This window comes from Herpailurus yagouaroundi, unplaced genomic scaffold (genome assembly GCF_014898765.1).
Source record: "Herpailurus yagouaroundi ecotype Mexico unplaced genomic scaffold, PumYag 184, whole genome shotgun sequence".
NCBI classification, from domain to species: domain Eukaryota; kingdom Metazoa; phylum Chordata; class Mammalia; order Carnivora; family Felidae; genus Herpailurus; species Herpailurus yagouaroundi.
This window is the reverse complement of record NW_024412415.1, coordinates 30,748,657-30,775,822: the sequence shown is the minus strand read 5'-3', so window position 1 is coordinate 30,775,822 and position 27,166 is coordinate 30,748,657. Positions and strand designations below refer to the sequence as shown.

Genomic DNA, 27,166 nt, shown 5'->3' with positions numbered 1-27,166 from the left:
TGTGTTTCCATACACTAATAATGAACTATCATAGAAATTAAGAAAACAGGTGCACCTGGCTGGCTCAGTTGGTTAAGCATCCGACTCTTGATCTCAGCTCAGGTTTGTGAGTTTGAGCCCTGCATCTACTCTGCCAGTGCAGAGCCTACTTGGGATTTTCTCTCTCTCCCTCTTGCTGCCCCTCCTGCACACTCTCTCCAAAAAAAAAAAAAAAAAAAAAAAAAAAAAAAAAAAAAATCTGTAATAAAGGGGAAATACTTTCAAGTATTGACTTCTTTGAAATTTGCTAATGGAAATTACTTGAGTCTATGAATTGTCTTAAATATGTATATTTTATTGTAGGAGTGAGATACTATACATTATGCCCCAGAAATAGGCCTTTTTTTCTTTCTTATACTCCTTGTTCCTGTACACAGTTACTCTTTTGTGCCATTATTTATTCTTTTATTTTCTGTCTGTCATTATCTGATTTTTTTGGTTTCTAAGTGTGTTGCTATTCTTGACTGAAAGGTGTTTGTGGAAGAGCTGGTGTTTGAAAATTACTTATTGGGTCTTAAGCATATGAAAATAATATATGCAATAGTTTTCTTTGAAAATTATCATTATTAACAGAACTTTAAGTATCCATGGGCATCTTAGGAGGAAATATTTCAATGGGATTAATTTAACTTCAATTTTTATTCTTTTCAACACAGTCTTTCTCAAATTCTGAGGCTTGCAGAATTCACAAATTGAGATTTGGCATCATTTTCAGAGAAAGACCTTCAGTAATGTGTAAGTAGTTTTTTTTTTTTTCCATTTGATTTGTTTCTATTAGCTGTTTTCTGTGTTGAACACTGTATAGTTAATTTACCAGTCACTTAACAGAATTTGGTCTGGGACCTCATCAAGATAAAAGGCTTCAATAATGCAAAGGAAACATTCAACAAAACTAAAAGGCAACTGACAGAATGGGAAAAGATATTTGCAAATGACATATTGGATAAAGGGCTAGTATCCAAAATCTATAAAGAACTCACCGAACTCCACACCCGAAAAACAAATAATCCAGTGAAGAAATGGGCAGAAGACATGAATAGATACTTTTCCAAAGAAGACATCCAGATGGCCAACAGGCACATGAAAAGATGCTCCTCATCAGGGAAATACAAATCAAAACCACACCCAGATATCACCTCACACTGGTCAGAGTGGCTAAAATGAACAAATCAGGAGACTATAGATGCTGGAGAGGATGTGGAGAAATGGGAACCCTCTCTCACTATTGGTGGGAATGCAAACTGGTGCAGCCTCTCTGGAAAACAGCATGGAGGTTCCTCAAAAAATTAAAAATAGATCTACCGTATGACCCAACAATAGCACTGCTAGGAATTTACCCAAAGGATACAGGAGTGCTGATGCACAGGGGCACTTGCACCCCAATGTTTATAGTAGCACTTTCAACAATAGCCAAATTACGGAAGGAGCCTAAATGTCCGTGAACTGACGAATGGATAACGAGGATGTGGTTTATATAAACAATGGAATACTACGTGGCAATGAGAAAGAATGAAATCTGGCCATTTGTAGCAACATAGATGGAACTGGAGAGTATTATGCTAAGTAAAATAAGTCAGTAGAGAAAGACAGATACCATACATTTTCACTCATATGTGGATCCTGAGAAACTTAACAGAAGACCATGGGGGAGGTGAAGGGGGGAAAAAAAGTTACAGAGAGGGAAGGAGGCAAACCATAAGAGACTCTTAAATACTGAGAACAAACTGAGGGTTGATGGGGGGGGTGGAGTGAGAGGAAAGTGGGTGATGGGCATTCAGGAGGGCACCTGTTGGGGTGAGCACTAGGTGTTGTATGGAAACCAATTTGACAATAAGTTATATATTTAAAAGAAACCCAGAATTTGGCATATCTTCACCACATAATGATGACGAGTAACAAGTGATACAAAAAACCTTAGGGGGAGCCTGAGTGGCTCAGTCAATTAAGCGTCCGACTTCGGCTCAGGTCATGATCTCATTGTTTGTGAGTTCAAGCCCCGCATCAGGCTCTGTGCCAACAGCTCAGAGCCTGGAACCTGCTTCGGATTCTGTGTCTCCCTCTCTCTCTGCCCCTCCCTGCTTATGCTCTGTCTCTCAAAAATAAAAATAAACATTAAAAAAATTAAAAACAAAACACCTTATTGTAAGATGTCTTATGATGTGCCCTGGGTCACTATTACTGACCATTATTGGAGGCATCATCCTCAAGTAAAGAATACTGTATTAAAGAACTTGAATTCTTGGGGCGCCTGGGTGGCTCAGTCGGTTAAGCCTCTGACTTCGGCTCAGGTCATGATCTCGCATTCGTGAGTTCGAGCCCCACATTGGGCTCTGGCTCATAGCTCCGACCCTGGAGCCTGCTTCGGATTCTGTGTCTCCCTCTCTCTCTGCCCCTCCCCCACTTGTGCTCTGTCTCTCTGTCTCTCAAACATGAATAAATGTAAAAAAAAAAAAAAAAGAATTCTTGCTTTGTCTGCCTCTAACTAGCTAGGTATTTAGTCTCTTTGACTCTAAAATGAGGGATTAGTCTAGGATGAGTAATAAGATCCTTTCCCTTTAATAATATCCCCTTAATAAATGTCTATTCCCAGCTTAAGTTTTTTGTTGTTGTTACAATAAATCTAAGGTTAATAATCGTCCAAAAGGGAGCTCTCAAATTACCTAGTTTTGTTTTGATTTGTGTGTGTGTGTGTGTGTGTGTGTGTGTGTTGGTTTTTGCTTGGGAATAGATATTGAGAGAGAAGGTGGCTCCAAATTAGGAAATAAGTAAGCCCCCCCCCACCCTTGCTCAAGGAATTTACCTCACATAGTCCATTAACTTGGGTTAAAATGCTTATTTTTTTTTTATTTTATGAAACGTTTTTTTTTTTTTTTAATGTTTATTTCTGATAGAGAGCATGAACGGGGAAGGGGCAAAGAGAGAGGGAGATTGAGGATCTGAAGCAGTCTTTGCACTGATAGCAGCGAGCCCGATGCAGAGCTCGAACTCACAAATGCGGTGTGATCTCACAAACCATGAGATCATGACCTGGGTCAAAGTTAGATACTCAACTGGCTGAGCCACCCAGGTGCCCCTAAAAAGCTTATTTTTAAAAAGTCACGTTTGGAATGCCTGGGTGGCTCAGTTGCACATCTGACTCTTGATTTCAGCTTGGGTCATGATCCCAGAGTCATGGAATCGAGACTTACATTGGGCTCCACGTTGAGTATGGATTCTCTCTCTCTCCCTCTGTCCCTCTCCCCCTCTCGTACGTGCTTGCTCTCAAAAAAATTTAAAAAAAAAGAAAGCAAGAAACTCACCCTATTGTTAAATATACAAATAAGGTTTCTTTCCTTTCAGAATCTCCATAGAATGCTGATACTGAAGGAGTGCCAGTTTTCAAGGAGATGGGGGAAAGGGACAGTGAAGTAAGGGTCACGTCTATGCATGGGGCTTTTGGGGGGAGATCTTACAGAAACTTTGGGCAGGTTGAAGGCCAGCGCTTGAAATCTGGAAGGTTGATAGGAGAAAAGACAATGAGAGGTGGAATAAAAGTTATAGAAAGAAGGAAAGAAAGTATAGAAAGATGTGGAAAAGTAGAATTAGACAGGAAACTCCTTGAAGGCAGAGGCTATTGCTTTCATCAGTATTGTCTATCACCAGCTTCTAGAATAGTGTCAGATCTGAATAAGTAGTTATGAAAATATCATTGAATGAATTAATGAATCACTTACGCGTAAACTTCTAATTTTGCCTAAGGCCCTGATGGTTTTGGTTATTGGGTACTAGATTCAAATCATCTATGTTATCTATGTCTGCTCTACATTCAACAACTACAGACAGTATTTAAGGTATCGAGGTTCAGAAAATTGATTCTGAATTATAGAAAAAAGACCTTACGTTTAGTATAATATACTTCAGGGATTTTTTTTTTTTTAGTTTTTAGTTTTTTATATTGTTTTTATTTTAGAGAGTGTGTATGAGTGTGTATGAGTGTGCATGAGTGTGCAAGCCGGGGAAAGGAGCAGAGGGAGAGAGAGAAAAATCTTTTTTTTTTTTGATTTGTTTCTGAGACAGAGAGAGAGCATGAGTGGGGGAGGGACAGAAAGAGAGGGAGACACAGAATCTGAAGCAGGCTCCAGGCTCTGAGCTGTCAGCACAGAGCCCGACGCGGGGCTCGAACTCACAAACTGTGAGATCATGACCTGAGCCAAAGTTGGTCGCTTAACCAACTGAGCCACCCAGGTACCCCTATACCACATCTTCTTTATCCATTTATCAGTCAGTGGACATTTGGGCTCTTTCCATAATTTGGCTATTGTTGATAGTGCAGCTATAAACATTGGGGTGCATGTGCCCCTTCGAGTCAGCATTTCTGTATCCTTTGGATAAATACCTAATAGTGCAATTGCTGGGTCATAGGGTAGTTCTGTTTTTAATTTTTTTAGGAACTTCATACTGTTTTCCAGAATGACTGCATCAGTTTGCACAAATATTTTTTTTAAGCACCTGCCTATCATACTTTAGGTACTAGCCAGGAATGTAAAAATGTGGTAGTAGTTATAGCGTATAGTTCTATTTGATGGAATATTGTATAGCCCCTTAGTTGAATTATGAAGGTTATAGCAGTTTAGAAAAATACTTATTAAATAACTATATAAATATTAATATCCTATATTGGAATTGTGCATGAGGATTAGAAGGATGTTTTTTGGGGGCACCTGGGTGGCTCAGTTGATTGAGCATCTGACTTCAGCTCAGGTCATGATCTCATGGTTTGTGAGTTTGAGCCCCGCTTCAGGCTTACTGTGTCAGTGCAGAACTCATTTCAGATCCTCTGTCTCCCTCGCTCCCTGCCCCTCCCCTGCTTGCACACACATGTTCTCTTTCTCAAAAATAATTAAACATTCAAAAAAGAGGAAGTTTTCTGTTCTCAGAGAAAACTAGGAAACATTGTCAAATATAAACCAGATTTATTGTTGTGAATGGAATTGTTGGCTTTCTTTTCCTTTTGGTTATTTTGTACAATTCATAAAGTTTAAATGAAAATCCAAATGCACTTAAGTTTGAAAACAAATATGATGAATATGTATCAGCCAGAAAGAGGAAATAGTGTTTTGTGAAAGAGGAAGAGAGCAAAACTAAATTTGTCAGACAGTAGATAAGTTGGTTGGAAGAACAATGAGAGATGAAGTTTAGAAAGGATGGAAATGCGGGTCTCTGGTTTTGGTAATGTAAGAAAGGATGAGCTAGATTACATTCTTAACTGTGGAATTACTTTTTAAAAAAAGAAAGTTTTTTCTAGCTTGTTTATTCAAGTGAACTGGAGTGACGGTTAGTTGAACTGGTCCGTTGTGTTATCGCCCATTTTCATATGTAAGTCTTGAGCGTGTGACTTTTTATCATTCCCTGAGAGACTTTTGTTCCCTTTACCATTTCAGTAATAGTTTATAATTTTGCAAAACTTCTATGCTCAACTTTGTTTATCATATATCTTTAAAATGTTACCTCTGATTTCCACTCTTTTCTTGTCCTTAAAGTTAGCCTAGGTAGCAAATGCTTAACTACTTTGACCTACTGGAGTGATAGAAGAAATACAAAAGACTCTGAATTGATTGGGCAGATATTTAAAAAAAAAAATTTTTTTTTAATGTTTATTTATTTTTGAGACAGAGAGAGACAGCATGAACGGGGGAGGGTCAGAGAGAGGGAGACACAGAATCCGAAACAGGCTCCAGGCTCCGAGCTGTCAGCACAGAGCCCGATGCGGGGCTCGAACTCACGGACTGCAAGATCGTGACCTGAGCCGAAGTCGGCTGCTCAACCAACTGAGCCACCCAGGTGCCCCAGATTGGGCAGATATTTAAAGTGAGAAGAAGAACAGGGGCATCTGGGTGGCTCAGTTGGTTAAGCGTCTGACTTCGAGCCCCGTGAGTTTGAGCCCTGTGCTGACAGCTCGGAGCCTGGAGCCTGCTTCGGATTCTGTGTCTCGTTCTCTCTGTCCCTCCCGCACTTGCACTCTGTCTTTCTCTCTCAAAAATAAATAAGCGTTAAAAAATAATAAAGGGAGAAAAATAAACCAGTCTCCATTAGTTGCTGAATGGGTAAGAGCTTTCTTATAATGATTTCTTAATTTAGTTCTCATAAACCTTTTAGGAATAGAGAGCACATCCTTCTTGTTTGCTATTCTTAAAGAAAATAAATGTACTTTGAAGTGAAATACTAGCTGAGCAGGTATCTGAAATTTTAAGAAGATGGCTTTAAACATTTTATAAGCTAACTCCTTAAGCTATGTATATCATGTTGAACAAAGAAGAATTAAAAAACAATGACTGGTTAATGACATCGTTATTCCAACTTGAGTAAAGTTATGTCAGGGTTTTTCTATTACTGATTATTTACAGAGCTGTTAGATCAACTGCTTATTTTGTGTGGCCCCCAATTTAAATGCATTCAAAGACATTTACTTCCAGGGGAAAAGAAAAGAAAAGAAACTTACCTATGTACCCTCTAATTTTTTGGGGGGGGGGTTTGCTCTCATGCGCTACACTAAAAATCCAAGTTTTGCGTGTAACTAGGAATCCTTTTTCCAAGGAACTGTGGGTAGTTCTTGACAACACAAGGCATTTTGTCTTAATATAGATGTAGTATTTTTCATGAGGATTGTAATTTTTACGCACCAATGGAAGTCTGTTGCCTAAATGGAATTGCCAAAAAGTACAGTTGTGAGATTGTCAGTTAAGTGTTCAACTTTGGCTCAGGTCATGATCTCATGGTTTGTGGGTTCGTGCCCCGGATAGGGCTCTGTGCCCACAGCTTGGAGCCTGGAGCCTGCTTCGGATTCTGTGTCTCCCTTTCTCTCTGCCCCTCCCCTGCTCATACTCACTCTCTCTCTCTCTCTCAAAAATAAAAATTAAGAAAATACTGTTGTTCAGTTTTATATTAAAGATTTTCAGTATTGGGGCGCCTGGGTGGCGCAGTCGGTTAAGCGTCCGACTTCAGCCAGGTCACCATCTCGCGGTCCGTGAGTTCGAGCCCCGCGTCGGGCTCTGGGCTGATGGCTCAGAGCCTGGAGCCTGTTTCCGATTCTGTGTCTCCCTCTCTCTCTGCCCCTCCCCCGTCATGCTCTGTCTCTCTCTGTCCCAAAAATAAATAAACGTTGAAAAAAAAAAATTAAAAAAAAATAAAAAAAAATAAAAAAAATAAAAAAAACAAAAATAAATAAACGTTGAAAAAACAAGTGAAAAAAAAAAGATTTTCAGTATTTTCTTTGCCTTGTAATTTTTAACGATGTCTTCACTCTAGGTTCTAAACCTCAAACTTACTTTGATAACACTTGATTTAAAATAAAAATTAGAGATGCATTTTCAGTATTATAGACTTTATAGACTTTTTTTTGAGTGAATTAAAGGGCATTTAGTTCTTGCAAGAAGTCACCTGGAATGTTGCCAACTATGTCCTTGGCATTATATACTTGGTCAGCAGTGCCTTAAAATATTTTGTTTACCTTCCTAACCACTCTCCCCAAATGAATAAATGGAAAACAACAACATCAAGGCAAGAGAACTGGGATAATTTACTTCTCTGTCAATAAATGTAAGAGGATTTTAGTGCCACTTTAAAATTGATTATTTTCTTATATGTATTGATGAAGAACAATAATTTGTTCCCTGTTAGTAGTTAACTGTAGTCAGTAAATGAGATCAAATCATTAAAATTTGTGAATCAGAAAGATATAGCAAAATGAACTTTTCATACAAATTTCTCTCAAATATCTGCTTATTAGTATAATAGCTGTTTTTATTTCCAACAGTTAAGGTAGTAGCTTTCAAAAGAACGTATTAAATACATGTATGTTTTCATGATGGTATTGTTTTCATTCTCTTTCCCTTTTTTCTGCATAGAAATACATAAAACTATATAGTATGCAATAGTGACTATATGCTTTAGTTTAAATAATACGAAGTTAGGGGGGTGCCTGGCTGGCTCAACTGGAAGAGCATGCAACTTGATCTTGGAGTCGTGAGTTCAAGACCCACATTGGGTGTAGAGATTACTTAAATAAATAAACTTAAATAACATGAAGTTAGTCTAGGGAAAAGGAGAGTATTTAAATGTCTTCAGTATAATGAAAGGAAAGTGTTTTACCAAGGTATTTTTAAGATTTGTATCTACCATGAGCTTATAGCTTAAAATTCATGCACACGTAAAAACAAATAAACATACATAGAGGCTTGGTTATGTAACTTTTGACCTAGAAATTCTAGTTTAATAAATTTATTCTGAAGAAATACTAGGAATTGTAGCCAGGGCACTTAGGTGGCTCAGTCATTAAGCATCTGATATTGGCTCAAGTCATGATCTCAAGGTTCATGAGCTCGAGCCCCACTTCGGGTGAGCCACACCTCTCTCTCTCTCTTCCTCCCTCTCTCTGCCCCTCCTGGGTTTCTCTCTCTTTCTCTCTCTCTCTCTGCTCTTGTTCACATGTGCTCTCTCTCTCTCTCAAAAAAAAAGTTGTAGCCATAGGTTTATGTTCAAGATTATTCATCATAGCATTTAAAAATATTAGCAAAGTAAGTAAAAGTAAAAGCGATGAACAATAAAGAAAGAGCTCAATAATGTTCTATTCATTAAAAAAAAAAAACAAAAAAACTCTGCAGGGGTGCCTGGGTAGCTCAGTCGGTTAAGCATCTGACTTTGGCCCATGTCATGATCTCACAGTTCGTGAGTTCAAGCCCCGCATTAGGCTCTATGCTGACAGCTCAGTCTGGAGCCTGCTTCAGATACTGTGTCTTCCTCTCTCTCTGCCCCTCCCCCGCTCATGCTCTGTCTCTTTGTCTCTCAAAAATAAATAAACGTTAAAAAAAATTTTTTTTAAATACTATTGCAGCCATTAAAAAACACAAAGACTGTAATGAAGTGAAGAAAAAAGGTTTAATACAGAAGTGCTTTAAAAAAAAGGTGCTTTTGTTCTCCTACTTTTTAGAAATGGATAGATGATCAATTGGGTAAAACTACTTGTTTTTCATGCAGCACCTGTTACATGTAGTCAGCTGACGGCGACTACTCTGTGTTTAACTCAGGAGACAAGTTATTACTTTCTCTTTACTGTCAGGCTAGGAACCATTTCTGAAAAGTTTAAGCCCTTTATTTTGTGCAGAAATCTTATGTGTAATGGAATTGCTACATAGGAGTCATATACATATAAAGGAAGTAGGAACATTTGATCCTCTTTAGGTTTGTTTTCTAAGCAAACAGTAGAAATATTTGCAGAGTATATTTGAGCAATGGATACAGATTCCAAGAAATGTGGCATGAATTCTGAAAACTCATTGCATTAGCAATATAGGAAATTTGGTAAGTTTTGGGATTATGATGAAAATGGTGATAATTATATTATAAACAAGTCTACCCCATAAAAAATTGTTTGCCCTCAGTTATTTTATGGTCTACGAAGGAAAATTATTTAGCATTTTCTAAAGCATGTTTTGAGGGTGTTTTTTCTAGTTTTTAAGTGGGAAAATAGGGTTCACCAGTTGTTCAAATAGACTTGGGAAATCCTGGGCTAAGCAAAGTTAACAGGTACCTTTTTCAAAGTACTGTTGAGACATAAATATTTCTATATATTTTATTATAAATATATGAAAGAGGCATGAAGTGTATATACCTAATGTATTTGAACACAGAATCCTTTCTTTGCATTTATTGAAACTAAGTTTAACATGAGACGTATGTTGGAAAATATCTGCTCTATATATTAAACTTTTTTCTTATAACTGTTATATAAACAATGACCCCACTCTGGGGGGGCATATTCTCCTAAAGAAACAAATAAGGTTTAAATGACACCTGAAGGAGATTTTGCTATTAAAGTGTTTGCAAACACATAATGGAATTTTACTTTGCATATTTTTTCTTTGAATTTTTTATAAGCATGTATTACTTTTAACACCTCTGCCCTAAGTACTTGTAGTATTTGAAGTTCCTCTGTTTGTTGTATCTGTTGAGACTCATTCAGGGTGGATTTTTCTTTGTATGTTTTTATAGTTTTGGAATAGGAGGTCATCTTCAGCTGGGGTTTATCTGTGGAAAACCTGGGTTGAGGGTGTTGCCTTCCAGAACTATTTTGTATTTGCTTCCCCCAGGGTACCACTAGCCTGGGAACACAGTTATTGTTAATATCTGTTTGGAGCTTCTTGGGACAATGGAGATGGCTTAAGGTCAAACTTCATATCCAAATATGAGTAGGCCTGTTGTTACACATTCACATAGGAGCCATTTTACCTCCTCCCTTCCAAAAGCTGGGCCCAGATTGAGGCCCAGTATTATCTCACTGTACCAGCAGATGGATTTTTTAAATCCACTCTTTAACGGGGGATATAGCCCTTTGCAGCTCTTGGCTTTATGCAGATGTTTCAGTTCTAATTCCATATCTTATGTGGTCCCAAAGCCTTGTCTCCGGTCCCTGTAATGCCTTTTAAAACACAAACCCCCTGAATTACCGATGAGACGAGATCAGCAAACTTCCCCCACCCATTATCAGCTCATATGCTGCACTCTGGTCTTTGGTTTTCTCAGTGTTTTGAGGCCCTGGGGATTTCATTTTTACAGGTTAGTCTGTGCATTTACAAGATGTGTTTTGTTGTTGTTTGTGCTGTCTACTTAGGTAATCCAAGCTTCCACGTTGTTACAAATGGAAATTCATGTATTCAGAAATTCTTATATTCAGAAAATAGTGCTGAATCCATTCCTATTTTTTAAAGAGGCCACACATTTTACATATTAAAATGAAATGTGTAATAACAGTACTGTGTTTATCAGGGAAGTGGTGTTCTTTTTATAGATTTTCATTTTTATTTACGCACAAACCACTTCTATTTATTTAATTTATTAGAGGAGAATGTTAGTCTTTCACTTTCTTTTTAGATGTAACCTTCTGTAATGGAAGATGATTGAAGATAAGGGGCCTCGTGTTGCTGACTACTTTGTTGTAGCTGGATTAACTGATGTTTCAAAGCCTCTGGAAGAAGAAATTCACTTCAATGATGCCTGTCATAAAGTAGCTAAACCAAAAGAACCTATTACAGATGTTGCAGTTATTATTAAATCTCTTGGGGAGGAAGTGCCACGGGATTATATCTGTATTGATGTTACTCCAACTGGATTGTCAGCTGATCTCAATAATGGAAGTCTTGTGGGGCCACAGATTTACCTTTGCTACAGAAGAGGAAGAGATAAGCCTCCACTTACAGATCTGGGGTAAGTTTTTTTGTTTGTTTGTTTTGTTTTTTTTAAGAATTGTTGTTATTGATCCAAATAATATGTCTTGTAGATTTTGAAGTTCACCGTTCAATTCATTCATTAATAGATACGTGGCAGCTTTAGAAAAATAGGGGCATGATTAGAATCCTGTGTTGTCTTTCTGTGTTCCTTATACTGTTTGAGTGTTCCTTTGTCCTGCAGGTTCCCAGCACTTTCATCTTGGTGGAATTGCTTTCTGTTAAATAAACTTTTTTTTTTCTTTTGAAAGTTTCAAACTTCTACAGTAAACTACCAGAAAACTAGTGTTTTTTCCTGACCGTAAAAATTTTAATCATTTAAAATTTTTTTTTTCAACGTTTATTTATTTTTGGGATAGAGAGAGACAGAGCATGAACGGGGGAGGGGCAGAGGGAGAGGGAGACACAGAATCGGAAACAGGCTCCAGGCTCTGAGCCATCAGCCCAGAGCCTGACGCGGGGCTCGAACTCACGGACCGCGAGATCGTGACCTGGCTGAAGTCGGACGCTTAACCGACTGCGCCACCCAGGCGCCCCTAATCATATTAAAAGTACTAGAAAAGGGTGGCTTTTGAGCATCAGTTGTAATGATCATTGTAGGTGGATGCTTAAATCTGTATGCATCAAACAAGGATCTTGGGGTAAATTAGTGCTCTACTTAGGATATGATACTGAACTTAGAGCTTCTTTTTCCCGTAATAGCTTTATTGAGATAGAATTCAGATGCCATGAAATTTACCGATTTAAAATGTACAATCCAGGGGTGCCTGGGTGGCTCAGTCGGTTAAGCGTCTGACTTCAGCTCAGGTCACGATCTCACGTCCTTGAGTTTGAGCCCCGCGTCGGGCTCTGGGCTGATGGCTCAGAGCCTGGAGTCTGCTTCCGATTCTGTGTCTCCCTCTCTCTCTGCCCCTCCTCCGTTCATGCTCTGTCTCTCCGTGTCTCAAAAATAAATAAACGCTAAAAAATAAATAAATAAATAAATAAATAAATAAATAAATAAATAAATATAAAATAAAATGTACAATTCAGTAGTTTTCAGTATAACTTATAAAGTTGTGCAACCATCACCACAATAAACTTCAGAACATTTTTATTATGTCAGAAAGAAACCCTGTACTCATTTTAGCTGCTGTCCCATTCTGCCTAACCCCCTCAGCTCAAGGCAATGCTTACTCTGCTTTCTGTATCTGTGGATTTGCCTACTCTGGACATTTTATATAAATGGAATCATATTCTAAGGCAAAAAAATAATACATTTTGTGCCTGGCTTCTTTCACTTAGCATTATGTTTTCCAGGTTTATTCGTGTTGTAGTATGTGTCAGTACTTCATTCCTTTACGTGGCTGACTAATATTCCATTTATGGATGCACCATAAATTGTTTGTTTTCACAATTTATTCATCAGTTTGATGGACATGTGGGTTCTTCCCACTTTTTGGTTATTATGAATAATGCTGCTGGAAATAGTCATATATAAATTTTTATATGGTCATATGTTTTCATTCATTTCTCTTATATATATACTTAGGAGTGCAATTGCTGGGTCATTTAATAACTCTGTTTAATCTTTTGAAGAACTGCCAGACTGTCTTCCCAAAAAGCTGCATGACTTTGCATTCCCACTGGCAGTGTATGAAGGTTCCAGTTTGTCTGCATCCTAGCCAACATTTTGTATCATTGTTTTGATTGTGGCTTTCCTAATGGTATCTCATTGTGGTCTTGATTTGCATTCACTTGATGGCTAATAATGTTGAGCATCTTTTCGTGTATTTACTGGCCATCCGTAAATCTTTTGAGAAATGTCTATTTAGAATCCTGTACCCATTTTTTAACTGGCTTATCTTTTTATTGTTGAGCTTTGAGAGTCCTTTATGTATTCTAAATGCAAGTCACTTACCAAATATATAATTTACAAATATTTTCTCCCATTCTGTGGGTTGTCTTTACACTTTCTTTATGGTATTCTTTGAAGCTGAAAAGTTTTTAATTTTGATCAAGTCTGATTTGTCTATTTTTTCTTCGGTTGCTTGTGTTTTGGCATCCTCTCTAAGAAAGCTTTTACTAATCCCAAGTCGTGAGGATTTACACCTAAGTTTTTGTCTAAGGGTTTTATACATTCAGCCTTTATATTTCGATCTTTGATCTGTTTTGACTTAATTTTTGTATATGGTCAAGGAAGGGATCCAGCCTTAATATTTTGCTTATGGATATCCAGTTGTCCTAGCACCATCCATTGAGGAGATCATTCTTTCCCCATTTTCAAAAATTAATAGGTCATAGACATATGGGTTTATTTCTGGACTTGCAAATTCTATTTTATTTGTCAACATGTCTGTCTTTGTGCCAGTACGCAGTTTTGAATACTGTAGCGTTGTATTAAGTTTTTACATTGGAAGTGTGAATCTACCAGCTTTGTTCTTTTTCAAGATTTTTTTGGCCATTCTGGGTCCCTTGAATTTCCATATGAATTTTAGGACCAGCTCATCAATTTTTGAAAAGATTGGGGCTCTTTTTAAAAGACGAGTATTTGTGTGTGTGCGTATATATATATATATATATATATATACGCACACACACACACATATACATATATATTTACATTTATATATTTCTCTTTTACATGTATATGTAGTTTACATTTTTTATTTTTATTTTTATTTTTTTTTTCAACGTTTATTTATTTTTGGGACAGAGAGAGACAGAGCATGAACGGGGGAGGAGCAGAGAGAGAGAGAGGGAGACACAGAATCGGAAACAGGCTCCAGGCTCTGAGCCATCAGCCCAGAGCCTGACGTGGGGCTCGAACTCACGGACCTCGAGATCGTGACCTGGCTGAAGTCGGACGCTTAACCGACTGAGCCACCCAGGCGCCCCGTAGTTTACATTTTTTAAAAAGAACCCAAATCTTTGCAGAAGTTGACATTATATACATTATATAATATGTATTATATGTACAAAAGGAGAATATATAAGTGTAAAAATATCTACATAAGATATAGATACAGATATATCCATATACACATGGGGCAAAAGAGGAACAACACTTTAAAGGTAGAAAAATAAGATGCCCACTGAAAAACTGAAAGAAAAAGGCCAAAGGAAAGCTACAGGTAGCTCTAATAATGTCTTCAAAATAGATGAAAAGTTTATAAGGAATGAAGATTAGGTTTATTGTTTTCATTACTCAGTTGCAAAAAAGGCATGAGTTTAACTTACAATATTTGAGTTAAAATTGGGAAGGCGGTGCCTGGGTGGCTAAGTCAGTTAAGCATCTGACTTCGGCCCAGGTCGTGATCTCATGGTTTGTGGATTTGAGCCCTACATCAGGCTCTGCGCCGACATTGGGGAGCCTACTTGGGATTTTCTCTCTCTGCCCCTCCCCCGCCTGTGCTTTCTCTCTCTCTCTCAAAGTAAATAAATAAACTTCAAAAAATAAAAACAGGGGCGCCTGGGTGGCGCAGTCGGTTAAGCGTCCGACTTCAGCCAGGTCACGATCTCGCGGTCCGTGAGTTCGAGCCCCGCGTCAGGCTCTGGGCTGATGGCTCAGAGCCTGGAGCCTGTTTCCGATTCTGTGTCTCCCTCTCCCTCTGCCCCTCCCCCATTCATGCTCTGTCTCTCTCTGTCCCAAAACTAAATAAATGTTGAAAAAAAAATTAAAAAAAAAATAAATAAAAATAAAAACAGAGAAGATATCAACATCCCTACTGATGTACCAGTAGGGGCTATAAAAGTTTTATCTCCTACTATTATATTAAGTCTGAAAGTGGATAGTCATATTTACTAATGCCTAAGGGGAGATAGAATGAATTGGAATTGGAAGAGCTCCTGAAATTTCTTCCACTTTAAAAATTCTGTCACTTAATGTTTGATATCAAAAAGTTATACTAAAAATCAATTTTTGGGCGCCTGAGTAGCTCAGTGAGTTAAGTGGCTGACTCTTGATCTCAGCTCAGGTCATGATCTCGGGGTCATGGTTCAAGCTGCATGTTGGACTCCATGCTGGGCATGAAGCCTACCTAAAAAAAAAATAATTTTGGTTCTGTTAATTCATGAATGAATTATAGTAATTTTAAGTTGGTTTCAGAACAGCTACTATATTGCTTCTTCTAAAGCTTATATATTTAGTAAATGGCTTGGGAAAGTAAGCCAGCTGTTAGATCTTCTTTTCAAAAGATTAGGTAATTTGCTCCTATGATCACTGATCATCATCACAATTCTAACTTGTGGATAAAATGAAGGGAATGTTGCAGATTCTCGTTAAGGTGTTGAAGTTTCCTAGTTTAGAGATGAGGACTTTTCCAAGCACATGAAGGATTCTCCAATAGTGAAGAACTTAAACTGGAATGTAAATTAACCATCCTTTTTTTTTTTTTAATTTTTAAAAGTTTATTTTGAGAAGGGGGGAGGGGCAGAGAGAGAGGGAGAGAGAATCCCAATCAGGCTCCATACCCAGAGCAGAGCCCAACTTGGGACTCAGTCTCATGAACCATGAGATCATGACCTGATCTGAAACCAAGAGTCAAACACTTAACCCACTGAGCCACCCAGACACCCCAAATTAACCACCCTTACAACTATCCTAACTTGTTGTCATTGGGGGGAGAGGGCATCATTTTTTAACAGCCTTTGAAAAGCTTAGTTTAGTTAGACAAGAAAAGTTCCTAACAATTTAAAAATCAAAAGTAGTAATGCAAGTACTGGATTTAACAACACAATACCTGATTAAAGAAAATAGTTATCAAATATATATTCTATATCTTTAAAAAATTTGAGGCGATGGTAGTTTGTTGGTGGTGGTTTGTTATATTTAGATTTCTTATTTTCAGTTGAGGAGCTGTTTTCCAGTTCTGTCAAGATCCTGTGAGTTAGATTACTTTTAATGTTTATTTATTTTTGCGAGAGAGAGAGAGAGAGAGAGATTAGGGGAGAGGCGGAGAGACAGGGAGACATGGTATCTGAAGCAGGCTCCAGGCTCTGAGCTGTCAGCGAGAGCCCCATGTGGGGCTTGAACCCACGAGCAGTGAGATCATGATCTGTGCTAAAGATAGATGCTTAACCCACTGAGCCCCCCAGGTGCCCATGTGAGTTAGATTTTTCAATGTTGTAGCCTCTCTGATTAGTACAAGGCTCAGAGAGGTTAAATATCTGCCCAAGAGAATACAGCTAGTAGCCAGTAGTAGAAATTTGAATTGAAGTGTGTTTAATTTCTCTCTGTTATAGTGCCTTTTTTTTTTAAAGATTAAAGAAAACAAAACAGAAAAGCAAGATCAAAAGGGAGAGAGGGAAGAATAAGCATTTAAGCTAACATTAGGATAAACATAGTTGCTATAATTCTAACTATCAAATCTAACTCCAAATTTTCAAAATCAAATGTTCAGAGAAAAATTTCTTTAAGTTTGCAGATGGTCATGACATAAAGGGAAATTAAAAATTATATTACAGTGAAATAATTTGACCAGTTTTTGGCACTTAATTTTATTTGAATTATGGGATTTTATAAAAGGAAATACTGACTGATGTTGAGGATATTGCCTGTTACAACAGTTTTTATAGCAAATGCAGAAACACACTCAGTATAGTAGAGCTTTAAATTTTCATTGGCTCATGCCAAGTACAAATCAGTGAATTCTCTGAGGGAATAGACTGATGTTACTCCAGTATGACATCTTCCTTGTATCCCCAAGTACTTTTTAGAAGACTTAAGGAACAGATGCCTGGCCTGCCCTTTAATAAAATCCTACCATTTTACCACAATACAGAAAAAAAAGAAGAAAAAAAAGCCTATGTCTTTCACCCATCCTTTCGATTAAAGGTAGATTTGAGGTTATTTTCTCTTTTGAAAACCTGAAACCGTCTCTTAAACCTGAGGGAAGCGTTGGAAGTAAAAGTGTGTAAGCAGGTTCTATACTGTCTGGCAAGGAGCCTTTTGTAAAATTATAACTTTGGCTAAAACCAAGTTGCTTTTTCTAAAAAAGATGCTTGGTTTTAGAGACAAAAATAAACACATCTGTTAAATGGAGTGCCACAGCAGGTGCATCTGCACTTAATCCTTGCCTTTCTGTGGTTTATGCCAACAAACCTAAGAGGTAATCTGACTTTTCCTTACATTATTTTAATTTTGGGCAGGGAAACCGTTACCCTTAAGTTTTACATGGGATGGTTCAATTCAGACTTGCTGTAAGATTGGAATATCTGCTACGTTTAAGGATCAGTTGATGATACCTGAAAATATTACCTATCCTATTTGAAGATGTTTTGCATTTGTGTAGTTATTTATGTATTTTTGTTTTAGGGTTTTATACGACTGGAAAGAAAGATTGAAACAAGGGTGTGAAATTATTCAGAGTACTCCGTATGGACGCCCTGCAAATATTAGTGGCAGTACCTCATCACAAAAAATTTATATCACTTACCGAAGAGCCTCTGAAAACATGACTCAGAATACGTTGGCTGTCACAGACATATGTATTATCGTACCCAGTAAAGGAGAAAGCCCACCACACACATTTTGCAAAGTCGACAAGAATCTCAATAACAGTATGGTAAGTGACTTGTTTTGTACTGGTAAAATTAGCCACTGATGAAAAGAACATGATTTAAAATCTTTGAAAAACAGCGGAGCATAATAACTGAATTAAAAAATAGGTTTTTAAAGATAGTGGATCTTTCCTTTTTTGGGAAAATAGTTGTACTTTCAAAAGGAACTGTGCAAAAAGCAATTTGCTTTTTTTTTTTCTTCCAATTTAAAGAATATTTTTCCCCTTACTGGAAAAGTAAAACACTAGCCAAGGTTAACCCCTTCACTTGTGTGCCAGATCCCACATACTTACGTATTTGAAGACATGGCTTCAGCAATGTTTCTGCTTTTTAGGAATCATTGATCTTTCTCTATTGCATTATTTACTCCAGCACGCAAAGCCTACTGCAATATTTCCCATCTTTACAAAACTTCTTGATTCGTATGTTTGCCTCTGTCTATTGCCTCATTTCATTGTTCTCCTTTACAGTAAAACATCTCAAAAGACGTGACTATATTCTGTCCCCTTCCTCACTTTGACTCTCTAGCTTAGGCTTTTGTCTCTACCATTCCACCAGTATTGCTCTTGCTGTTGAATTCAGTGGTTTTAATTTGTAATTTTTCAGTAGGTTTTGACATAGCTGATCACTTCTTTCTTGAAACAGTGGCAGGAAGATAAGATGGATTCTCTTCCTGAGTACTCTGTAGCTCTTTCCTCCTGCCTTACCCATCATTCCACTTCTGCCTTTGCTAACTCCTTCCCTTTGGCCTAATCTCTATATGATGCAGTGAAAATTGTACTCTTCTAGTTACTCAGGCTAAAAACCTTGAAGTAATCCTTAACCTTTCTCCTCTACTTTTCATCCAATTCTTCTGTAAATTCTGTTGACTCCAATTTCGGAACATACTCAGCCTCTCCATTGCTACAACTCTGGTCCAAGCCATAATACCCTTTTAACAGGATGGTTGCAATAGTATTCTAATTTAGGAGACAGGCAAATTTTCATATAAAGGGCTAAATAATAAGTTTTGTGGGTCATATACAGTCTCTGTCACATATTCTTTTTTTTAAACCCCTAAAAATTAAAAACTAGTCTTAGGTGTACAAAAACAGGCCTTGGGTCAAATGCAGGCCATTGTGTGCCAGATCCCTGGTCTAACTGATCAAGGCTTCTACTTCTTCCTACAGCCTATTCATCATGTAGCAGCAAGAGTGATCCTTGTAAAACATAAATTGGATCCTATTCACTCCTCTGCTTACAACACTTAATGGCTTCCCATCTCACTCGTAGTCAAAGTCCTTTCAGTAGCCTTAAGGCTATGCATGATCTGTAATTGTCTTTGTTCTTTTATTGCTGTTTTAAATTTTAAAAAGAAATGTGTGCTGCCCCCCAAAACATTGAGAGGGGAGCAAATTGTAGGCCTATGAAGTGAAAGTTCTTGTTCTTACTTTCATCTATTGTAATCCCTTTCCAGGATTACCAATTACTGATTTGGCTTGTGTCCTTTCAGGCCTTTTGTCCTTTCAGATATGTGTGCAATACACATAATGTGAATGAATTCATCCTTTATCTTTCAAAAATTGGAACTTTCTGTATATTCTGATAGAAGCTTTTTTCCACTATCCACCTTCATGAGTTAATATAACTCTCTATTTAATTCTTATAATAATTATATACTATTCCAGAAAATAAGAATAAAGAGTAATGATTACAAGTTATTTCCAGTTCTTCCCATTATTAGTGATGCTGCTTTGATCAAGCCTGTACCTTTTTCTTTGTGTATTTATTGGAGTGTCTCTGGAAGAATAAATAATTATAAGTGGAATTGATGGGTCCCTGGGTATGCTGTACATTTTGAAAAGTGTTGACACATTGCTCTGAAAGGGTTGTGGCACTTTCAATAAGAATTCCCTTTCCTGAGGTACCTGGGTGGCTTAGTCAGTTAAGCGTCTGACTTTGGCTCAGGTCATGATCTCACGGTTCATGGGTTTGAGCCCCGCATTGGGCTCTGGGCTGACAGCTCAGAGCCTGGAGCCTGCTTCAGATTCTGTGTGTGTGTCTCTCTCTCCCCTCCCCCCACTCACACTCTGTCTCTTTCTCTCACAAAAATAAACAAACATAAAAAAAAAAAAAAGAATTCCCTTTCCCTTGGGGTGCTTGGCTGGCTCAGAACATGTGACTCTTGGTCTCAGGGTCATGAGTTCAAGCCCCATGTTAGACATGGAGCCTACTTTAAAAAAATGGTTGTTACCAATCGCTTTTTAATTATTGACTAATAAAGCAAGAAATCATTCTAATTTTAATTTGCATTCCTTTCGTTTTTGTGGAGGTTGAGCATATTTTAATATATAACTGCATTGAATGGCATAATATTACTGCATTAAATGGATTTTGCCACAATGTATTTATTCCATCTTCTATTGTAAGACATTTAGATTCAATTTATTTATATTATAAGCAAAGCTGTTATGAACATAATCACAACTAAATTTTCCATAGAATAATTTACATTTATTGAGCTCTTAAGTGCTATTCACTATTCTGAGTATTTCATATCCATTAATTCAGTTAATTCACAACCCCCTGGGTAGTGTTTCCCACCCACATTTTACAGAGAAGGAAATTTGAGAGTTAAAAAGGTTGTTTGCCCAAGGTCATTCATACCTTCAGTAAACAGGTGAACCAAGATTTGGACCCAAACTATAGAACTCTAGAACCAAACTCTTTAAACTTTTTTTTTTTTTTCAACGTTTATTTATTTTTGGGACAGGGAGAGACAGAGCATGAACGGGGGAGGGTCAGAGAGAGAGGGAGACAGAGAATCGGAAACAGGCTCCAGGCTCTGAGCCATCAGCCCAGAGCCCAATGCGGGGCTCGAACTCACAGACCGCAAGATCTTGACCTGGCCGAAGTCGGACGCTTAACCGGCTGCGCCACCCAGGCGCCCCTAGAACCAAACTCTTAAACACTATACGGCATTGCTAAATTATTCCCTTATGATATGTCCTGAAATTTGTAGATCAAAGCTTTACTTTTAAGATTTTTATCCAGAAAGGCTTAACCAATTATAATCCTACCAACAAAATATTAAAGTTGGGTTTTTTAAATATAACTTTGTAAATAGTTGGATTTTTAATCACAAATTTTCAAACTTAATTTCTTAATTATCCCAAAACAGATATGTACATTGTCCTGTTATAACTATGTAAATGAATACTTTGCTGAGATTTAAGATATTTTTTAAATGTTTATTTATTTATTTTGAGTGAGAGAGAGTGAGTGTGTGTGAGCCGGGTAGGGATAGAGAGAGAGAGGGAGAAAAGAAAAGAGAGAATCCCAAGCAGTCTCCTCAGTGTCAGCATAGAGCCCAACGTGGGGCTCAGTCTCATGAACAGTGAGATCATGACCTGAGCCAAAATCAAAAGTCAGACACTTAACCTACTGAGCCACTCGGGTCCTCCAATATTTAAGATTGTGTACATACTTATTAAGTTTTTATTATGGGAAGTTGATTTTTTTTTAATTATTATTCACTTTTCTGTTAAGCTAGCAACATGAGAAACACTGAAGGTTTAGATAAAGCTAGAAGAGGAAGAACCGGGGTGTATTGATATGTGACTGGATATAGTACAGATTTTGAGACCCTGAAAAATATTTTTAACTCCCTCAGTAAGACAGTAAAATAGATTGGTGTTGTAGTGGTTAAGGTCAATACAGCCAAGTGGTTCAGAGCACAGACTGGAGCCAGAGTGTCTGGCTATGAATCCTAATTCTGACACTGGCTCTGTGACTTTGGGCAAGTAACTTTGTCTCTCTATGCATCGATTTCACAATGGTAAAGTGAGGATGATAATAGCATCTAAGTTATTGTGATGATTAAATGAATTTACAACTGTGTCCCAGTACACATGGGATGTGTGAAAGCACTAAATGTGTATTATCTGTATCTTTCAATTCTGTAAGAAAATTTTCTTTAAGAAAAACTTGCAACTTTAAGTAGTATCAGTATTTGTTTAAAATTTTTAAATAGGTAATTCAAAAAATAGATATTGACATGATCCAAATTGTATCGAAAAAGAATAATCTGCAGCAGTGTTACCCCTAATTAGATGACCGTTTTTTTTTTTGTCAACAGCCATTCACACGCAAAATGCCCTATCCTTTTGTGCCATCCTTCCATATTATTTTGATTTGGTGATAACATGTGATAGTTGGAGAGATTATGATGGAAAAAAAAGATCATGGTAGCACACAGTTTTACAAGCCTTATGTGGTATTGATAGTGATGTCAAGAAGAGTTTGTTGTTTTTTTTTTTTTTTAGTTTTTAAAGCTTATTTATTTATTTTGAGGGAGAGAGAGAAAGCATGAGCAGGGAAAGGGCAGAGAAAGAGGGAGAGAGAGAAAATGCCAGGCAGGTTCCATGTCAGCACAGGGCTCGAACCCATGAAATGTGAGATCATGACCTGAGCCAAAGTCTGATGCTCAATTGACTGAGCCACCCAGGCACCCCGTAAGAAGGGTTTTTAAGCTTTTATGATACAATGTCCTGCTTAATATCATTTCAGATTTGGTTTGGAATTTTAGCAAGATTATGCAGGCTCACAGGTAACTTGCCATTTTCCCATTGGTGAATTTTCCATTTATTTTGTGGATTTGTTGGGTTTTGACACAAAGTAAATTGATAATGTCATCAGAACCGTTTCTAGGTTTTATTAGTTAATCAGGGTGCTCAAGGTAGACTTACTGCATTGAAACTGAACCCGGAGATAGGAATTTTCTATGTTTTCTTATCCTGAAACATTGGTCCCAATGTTGTCAGAGAGCATTTATTCTCTACTAAAAGAAGGAAGAGGAATGTAACACAGTGTGAACAGAAATGGACTCCACCTAAGCTAGTGGATTTGAAATCCAGATATGTGATTAGACAGGTTCCTTGATTCTTTGTGCCTCAGTTTCCTCGTTCACGATATAGGGATAAAGTTGTACTTTATTTTTGTGAAGATTAAATGAATTAATATTTTTAACTAATTTAGGATACTGTCTGGTACACAGAGAGTGCTATATAAATATTAGCTATAAATTTGGTTAACTCTGCTTCATCAGTCCCTTTTATGTGTACTTAATGTCTGGGGAAAAGCTTTTCGTTTCATTTTTTCAATTGAGATACAATTGACATTCAGCAAGGAAGAACTTTTTAAATTTAATTTAATTTTTTAAATGTTAATTTTGAGAGAGAGAGGGAGAGAGGCAGGCAGAGAGAGCAAGAGAATCCCAAGCAGGCTCTGCACCCTCAGCACAGAGCCTGACACAGGGCTCCATCTCATGAATCATGAGATCATGACCTGAGCCAAGATCATGACCTGAGCTGAAATCAAGAATCAGACGCTTAATCGACTGAACCACCCAGGCACCCCAAGGAAGAGCCTTTTAAATTTTATTTTTGCCCAGTGCTTAAGCTCCTCCTAAAATTTTTAAGAAATATTACCGGAATAAAATCCCTTAAATGTTTATTTTCTTATCCATACACATATCAGTCCTGAGTATAGGGAAACTTGCCTGATCTTAGCAGTTGATGTCTTTTTTTAAGTAGTGGGTTGTGATTTATTTTTGTTACCAACCTTTGTTTCCATCGACTATAAGGTGGTAAAAGCAAATTTTGTTCTTTGAAGCAGATGTACAGTGACTTCTAACTCAGAAAATTTTAAATAAACATCCAATATAGAAGACTTCTGTTCATATCTGTCTAATGTATATGTAAAGAATTAGGAAGTGGTAGGGATTAAATTATTGATGTGTTGATAATACCCAGCAATAGTTATGTAGCTGACTCTTGTTTTTGAAGGTTAGGTAGCTTGAACGAAAGTCATCTATCAGGTTTCTAAACCAGGGAAAAAAACAAAAGACCAAGGTAATGGACATGAGATGTGTGGTGAATCTTTCCCCAAATTCCTACCTGATATTTTGTACCAGGCTTATAGCTTTGGCCTCAAAAAGAATCTTCCCCACCCTCCCATTAAGCTTGTGGAAAGACTTTTCAAGAACTATTTGTTTTCAATTTTTGGACTGTAAGACTTAAATGATTTAGACTTTGACTGACTTACAATGGAAGCATATTTTAGAGCCAGAAAAGATCTTAAAAAGTGCTCGTGTGGTTGAAAACTGCTAGTCTGGATGCTTTGATTCACACAGCTAATTTCTGGCAAATTTGTGACCATCTCCTCAGTTTTTGACTCATCGAGAGTATTTTTTTTAAATATTATATCCAAATGGCTTTTGTTTTACAACATTTAAGAATGTTCATATTTGAGGGGAGCCTGGATGGTTCAGTCAGTTGAGCGTCCAACTTCAGCTCGGATCATGATCTCATAGTTCGTGAGTTCAAGCCCCATATCAGGCTGTCAGCACAGAGCCTGTTTCAAATCCTGTGTCCTCCTCTCTCTCTGCTCCTCCCCTGCTCACTCTCTCAAAAATAAATAAACGTTAAAAAAAAAAAGAATGTTCATTAAAAAAAAAAAGATTTATCAGGATTGTTTAGAAAAGTAGAGTTAGTAACTAAGCAAGTAATTAAATCATGTACCTATTTCCTAAAAAAAAAAAAAAAAAAAAAGACATCTGAAAGTGTGTACCACAAATGGGTACTGAGTTTGTAAGTTAAACATTTATTTGATTTTATTATTAGTATCTTTATTTTTTTATATAGAGAGAGCAAGTACAAGCAGAGGGGAGGGGCAGAGGGAGGCTAAGCAGGTTCCATGCTGTCAGCACAGAGCTTGATGCCATGCTCAGTCTCACAAACTGTGAGATCATGACCTGAGCTGAAATCAAGAGTCAGTCACCCAACCACCTGAGCCACCCAGGTGCCCCAACTTTAAGATATGTTTCTAGTAATTAAGAGACTACTATAATAGGGTGCCTGGGTGCCTCAGTCAGTTTAGTGTCTGACTTCAGCCCAGGTCATGATCTTACGGTTTATGAGTTAGAGCCCTGCGTCGGGCTTGCTGCTGTTAGCACAGAGCCTGCTTGGGATTCTCTGCCCACCGCACCCCCCACCACCTGACGTGCTCTATCTCTCTTTCAAAAATAAATAGCCATTAAAAAGGAATTTTAAAAAGAGACTACTATAACACCCTGTGCTCATCCCCTATATTTAACAAATGTAAACAGTTTAACATATTTGCTTCAAATGTTTTAATTTGTAAAAAAAAAAAAAAAAATTTACAGGTTTAGCCAAAGCCTCATCTTCCATCCTTTTCTGTCCTCCAGAGTTAACAACTAGCCTGAAGCTAGTGCATTTCATTCACATGTATTTAAAAACTTTCTACTATACATCTATAAATAAATATTATTACTTTGTGTACTTTTAAATTTCACATAAATGGTGATATACTGAATATATTCTTCTGTGATTTGCTTTTTTTTAACTCATTAATATGTTTTTGAAAATTAGTAAAGTTGATACAGATTTTATTTCTTCATCTGAACCAGTGGAAAGTATTTCATTATTAAATGAACCACAGTTTATTTTAATTATTCACCTACTGATAGACACTTGGATTGTTTCCCTTTTGCGGGGAGGATTATGAACAATGATGCAATATGTTGACTCTTCATCTAAAAATTTTTCTTGCTTTCCTAAATATTTTTCATGTGTCTCCAGCAGACCAGTATGTTAAATTGTGCTCACGACATTAAATTATCCTCATTACCGTGTTGGCATTTTGTTTTTATAAATGGTTTGGTATTTTTGCATCAAAAGAATGGATGTATAAAAGTCAAGTGGATATTATGAATGTAGGCGAACTAGGCTTTTAGTTTCTGAGATGTGTACAAATGTATAAATAAGACTTTCTATTGATAAGTCCCAACTCCAATTCCCAATAAACCAGTTTTTCAAGATAACAAAAAACCCTCAATGATAACCTTTGTGATGGTAAGAAGGGAACTATATGACCACTTGAATATGGCAGAAAACAAAAGGAATATTCAAAAATAAAAAACAAGGACTTGGATATAACAGTAAAAGTTATGGGACTCTGGAGGAAAAGAACCACAGATATCAAAACTAAAAAGGGTTTTCTGAAGTTTTTCACACACAAGGTTCAGCAAAAAGAAAGAGGAACCATTGTTCTGGAAATGCTTTAAATGTTTAACTTATAGAGTGCCTGGCTGGCTCAGTCAGTAGAGCATGTGACTCTTGATCTAAGGGTGGTGAGTTTGAACCCCAAGTTGGGTGTAGAGATTACTTAAAAATAAAATCCTGGGGTCCCTGGGTGGCTCAGTAGGTTTAAACCTCATTCGGCTCAACTCGATTTTGACTCAGATCATAATCCCAGGGTCATAGGATTGAGCCCCGTTTTGGGCTTTGCACTGATAAGTAAGACAATATACAATATGCCGAGTGGTAGTAAGTGCTGTGGAGGAAGAAGAAAGCAAGATGGGATGATAGGGAAGACGGGACAAGGTAGAGGGAAGATTGTTATTGCATATAAGGTGATGAAGGAAGGGCTCTCTGATGAAGTGTTGTTTGGAGTTGAGCCCAGAGGAGGTAAGGGAGTATCTGTGTGCATGTATCTGTCATCATCTAATGTCAAGTAGCAACTCTCCCAAGTCACATCTTCTTTTCAGACCTCACTTGAGCTCTATTTGATACTTCACTTGGATGTCTAATAGATGTTTCAAACTTATGTCTAAAACTGAACTCCTTTTCTTCACCCCCAACCCCCAAGTCTGCTTTATCCACAGTCTTCCCCATCTCTGTTGCATCTGGGACTAGAAATTTGAGACTCCTTTGGGAGTAGCTATTCTACAAAACGATGGGACTAAATGTATGAGATCATTCACAGAAAGAAAAGGAAAGAAGAGATCACATTTAATGATCAGGGAAAAAGGGAGGAGGAGACTGAGGAGTAGCCAGAGGTTTGGTGGGAAGGCACCAGGAGAATGTGATGCCTCAAAAGGGGAGAACATGTTTTGGGAGTCATTAGTGCTGTCCAGATCTGCTGAGAGGTTGGAGAAGATGTAGTATAGGAATCAACCGTTAAATTTGGCATCATTAAAGTTGTTAAATTGTTCTTTTAAGGAATGGTGCGATTAAAACCTGATTGGGAATGGATTCAGGAGAGAATGGGAAACACGGAAACAGATATAGGAAATTATAACTCTTAAGTTTTGGTATAAAGAGCTATAGAAAGAGGCTGTGGAATCTAAAGGAAGGTATACCCATGGGTAGATATTTCTTTTTTTTTTTTTAATGTTTGTTTATTTTTGAGACAGAAACAGAGCATGAATGGGGGAGGGTCAGAGAGAGAGGGAGACATAGAATCTGTGCTGAGCTGTCAGCACAGAG

The 27,166-nt window shown here is 37.4% G+C and overlaps 1 protein-coding gene across 6 annotated transcripts in view; it reads left to right on the top strand.

Annotated features, from left to right (window-relative positions):
- Positions 1 to 27,166, top strand: part of DENND4A (DENN domain containing 4A) — a 133,200-nt gene that overhangs the window by 26,782 nt on the left and 79,252 nt on the right. For all 6 annotated transcript variants that reach the window (XM_040493009.1, XM_040493008.1, XM_040493011.1 and 3 more), the window contains exons 2-4: positions 696 to 774; positions 10,945 to 11,277; positions 17,593 to 17,842. In XM_040493009.1, the coding sequence (XP_040348943.1) occupies positions 10,967 to 11,277; positions 17,593 to 17,842 (561 nt within the window). In that variant the 5' untranslated portion in view covers positions 696 to 774; positions 10,945 to 10,966. The remainder of the gene's footprint in view (positions 1 to 695; positions 775 to 10,944; positions 11,278 to 17,592; positions 17,843 to 27,166) is intronic.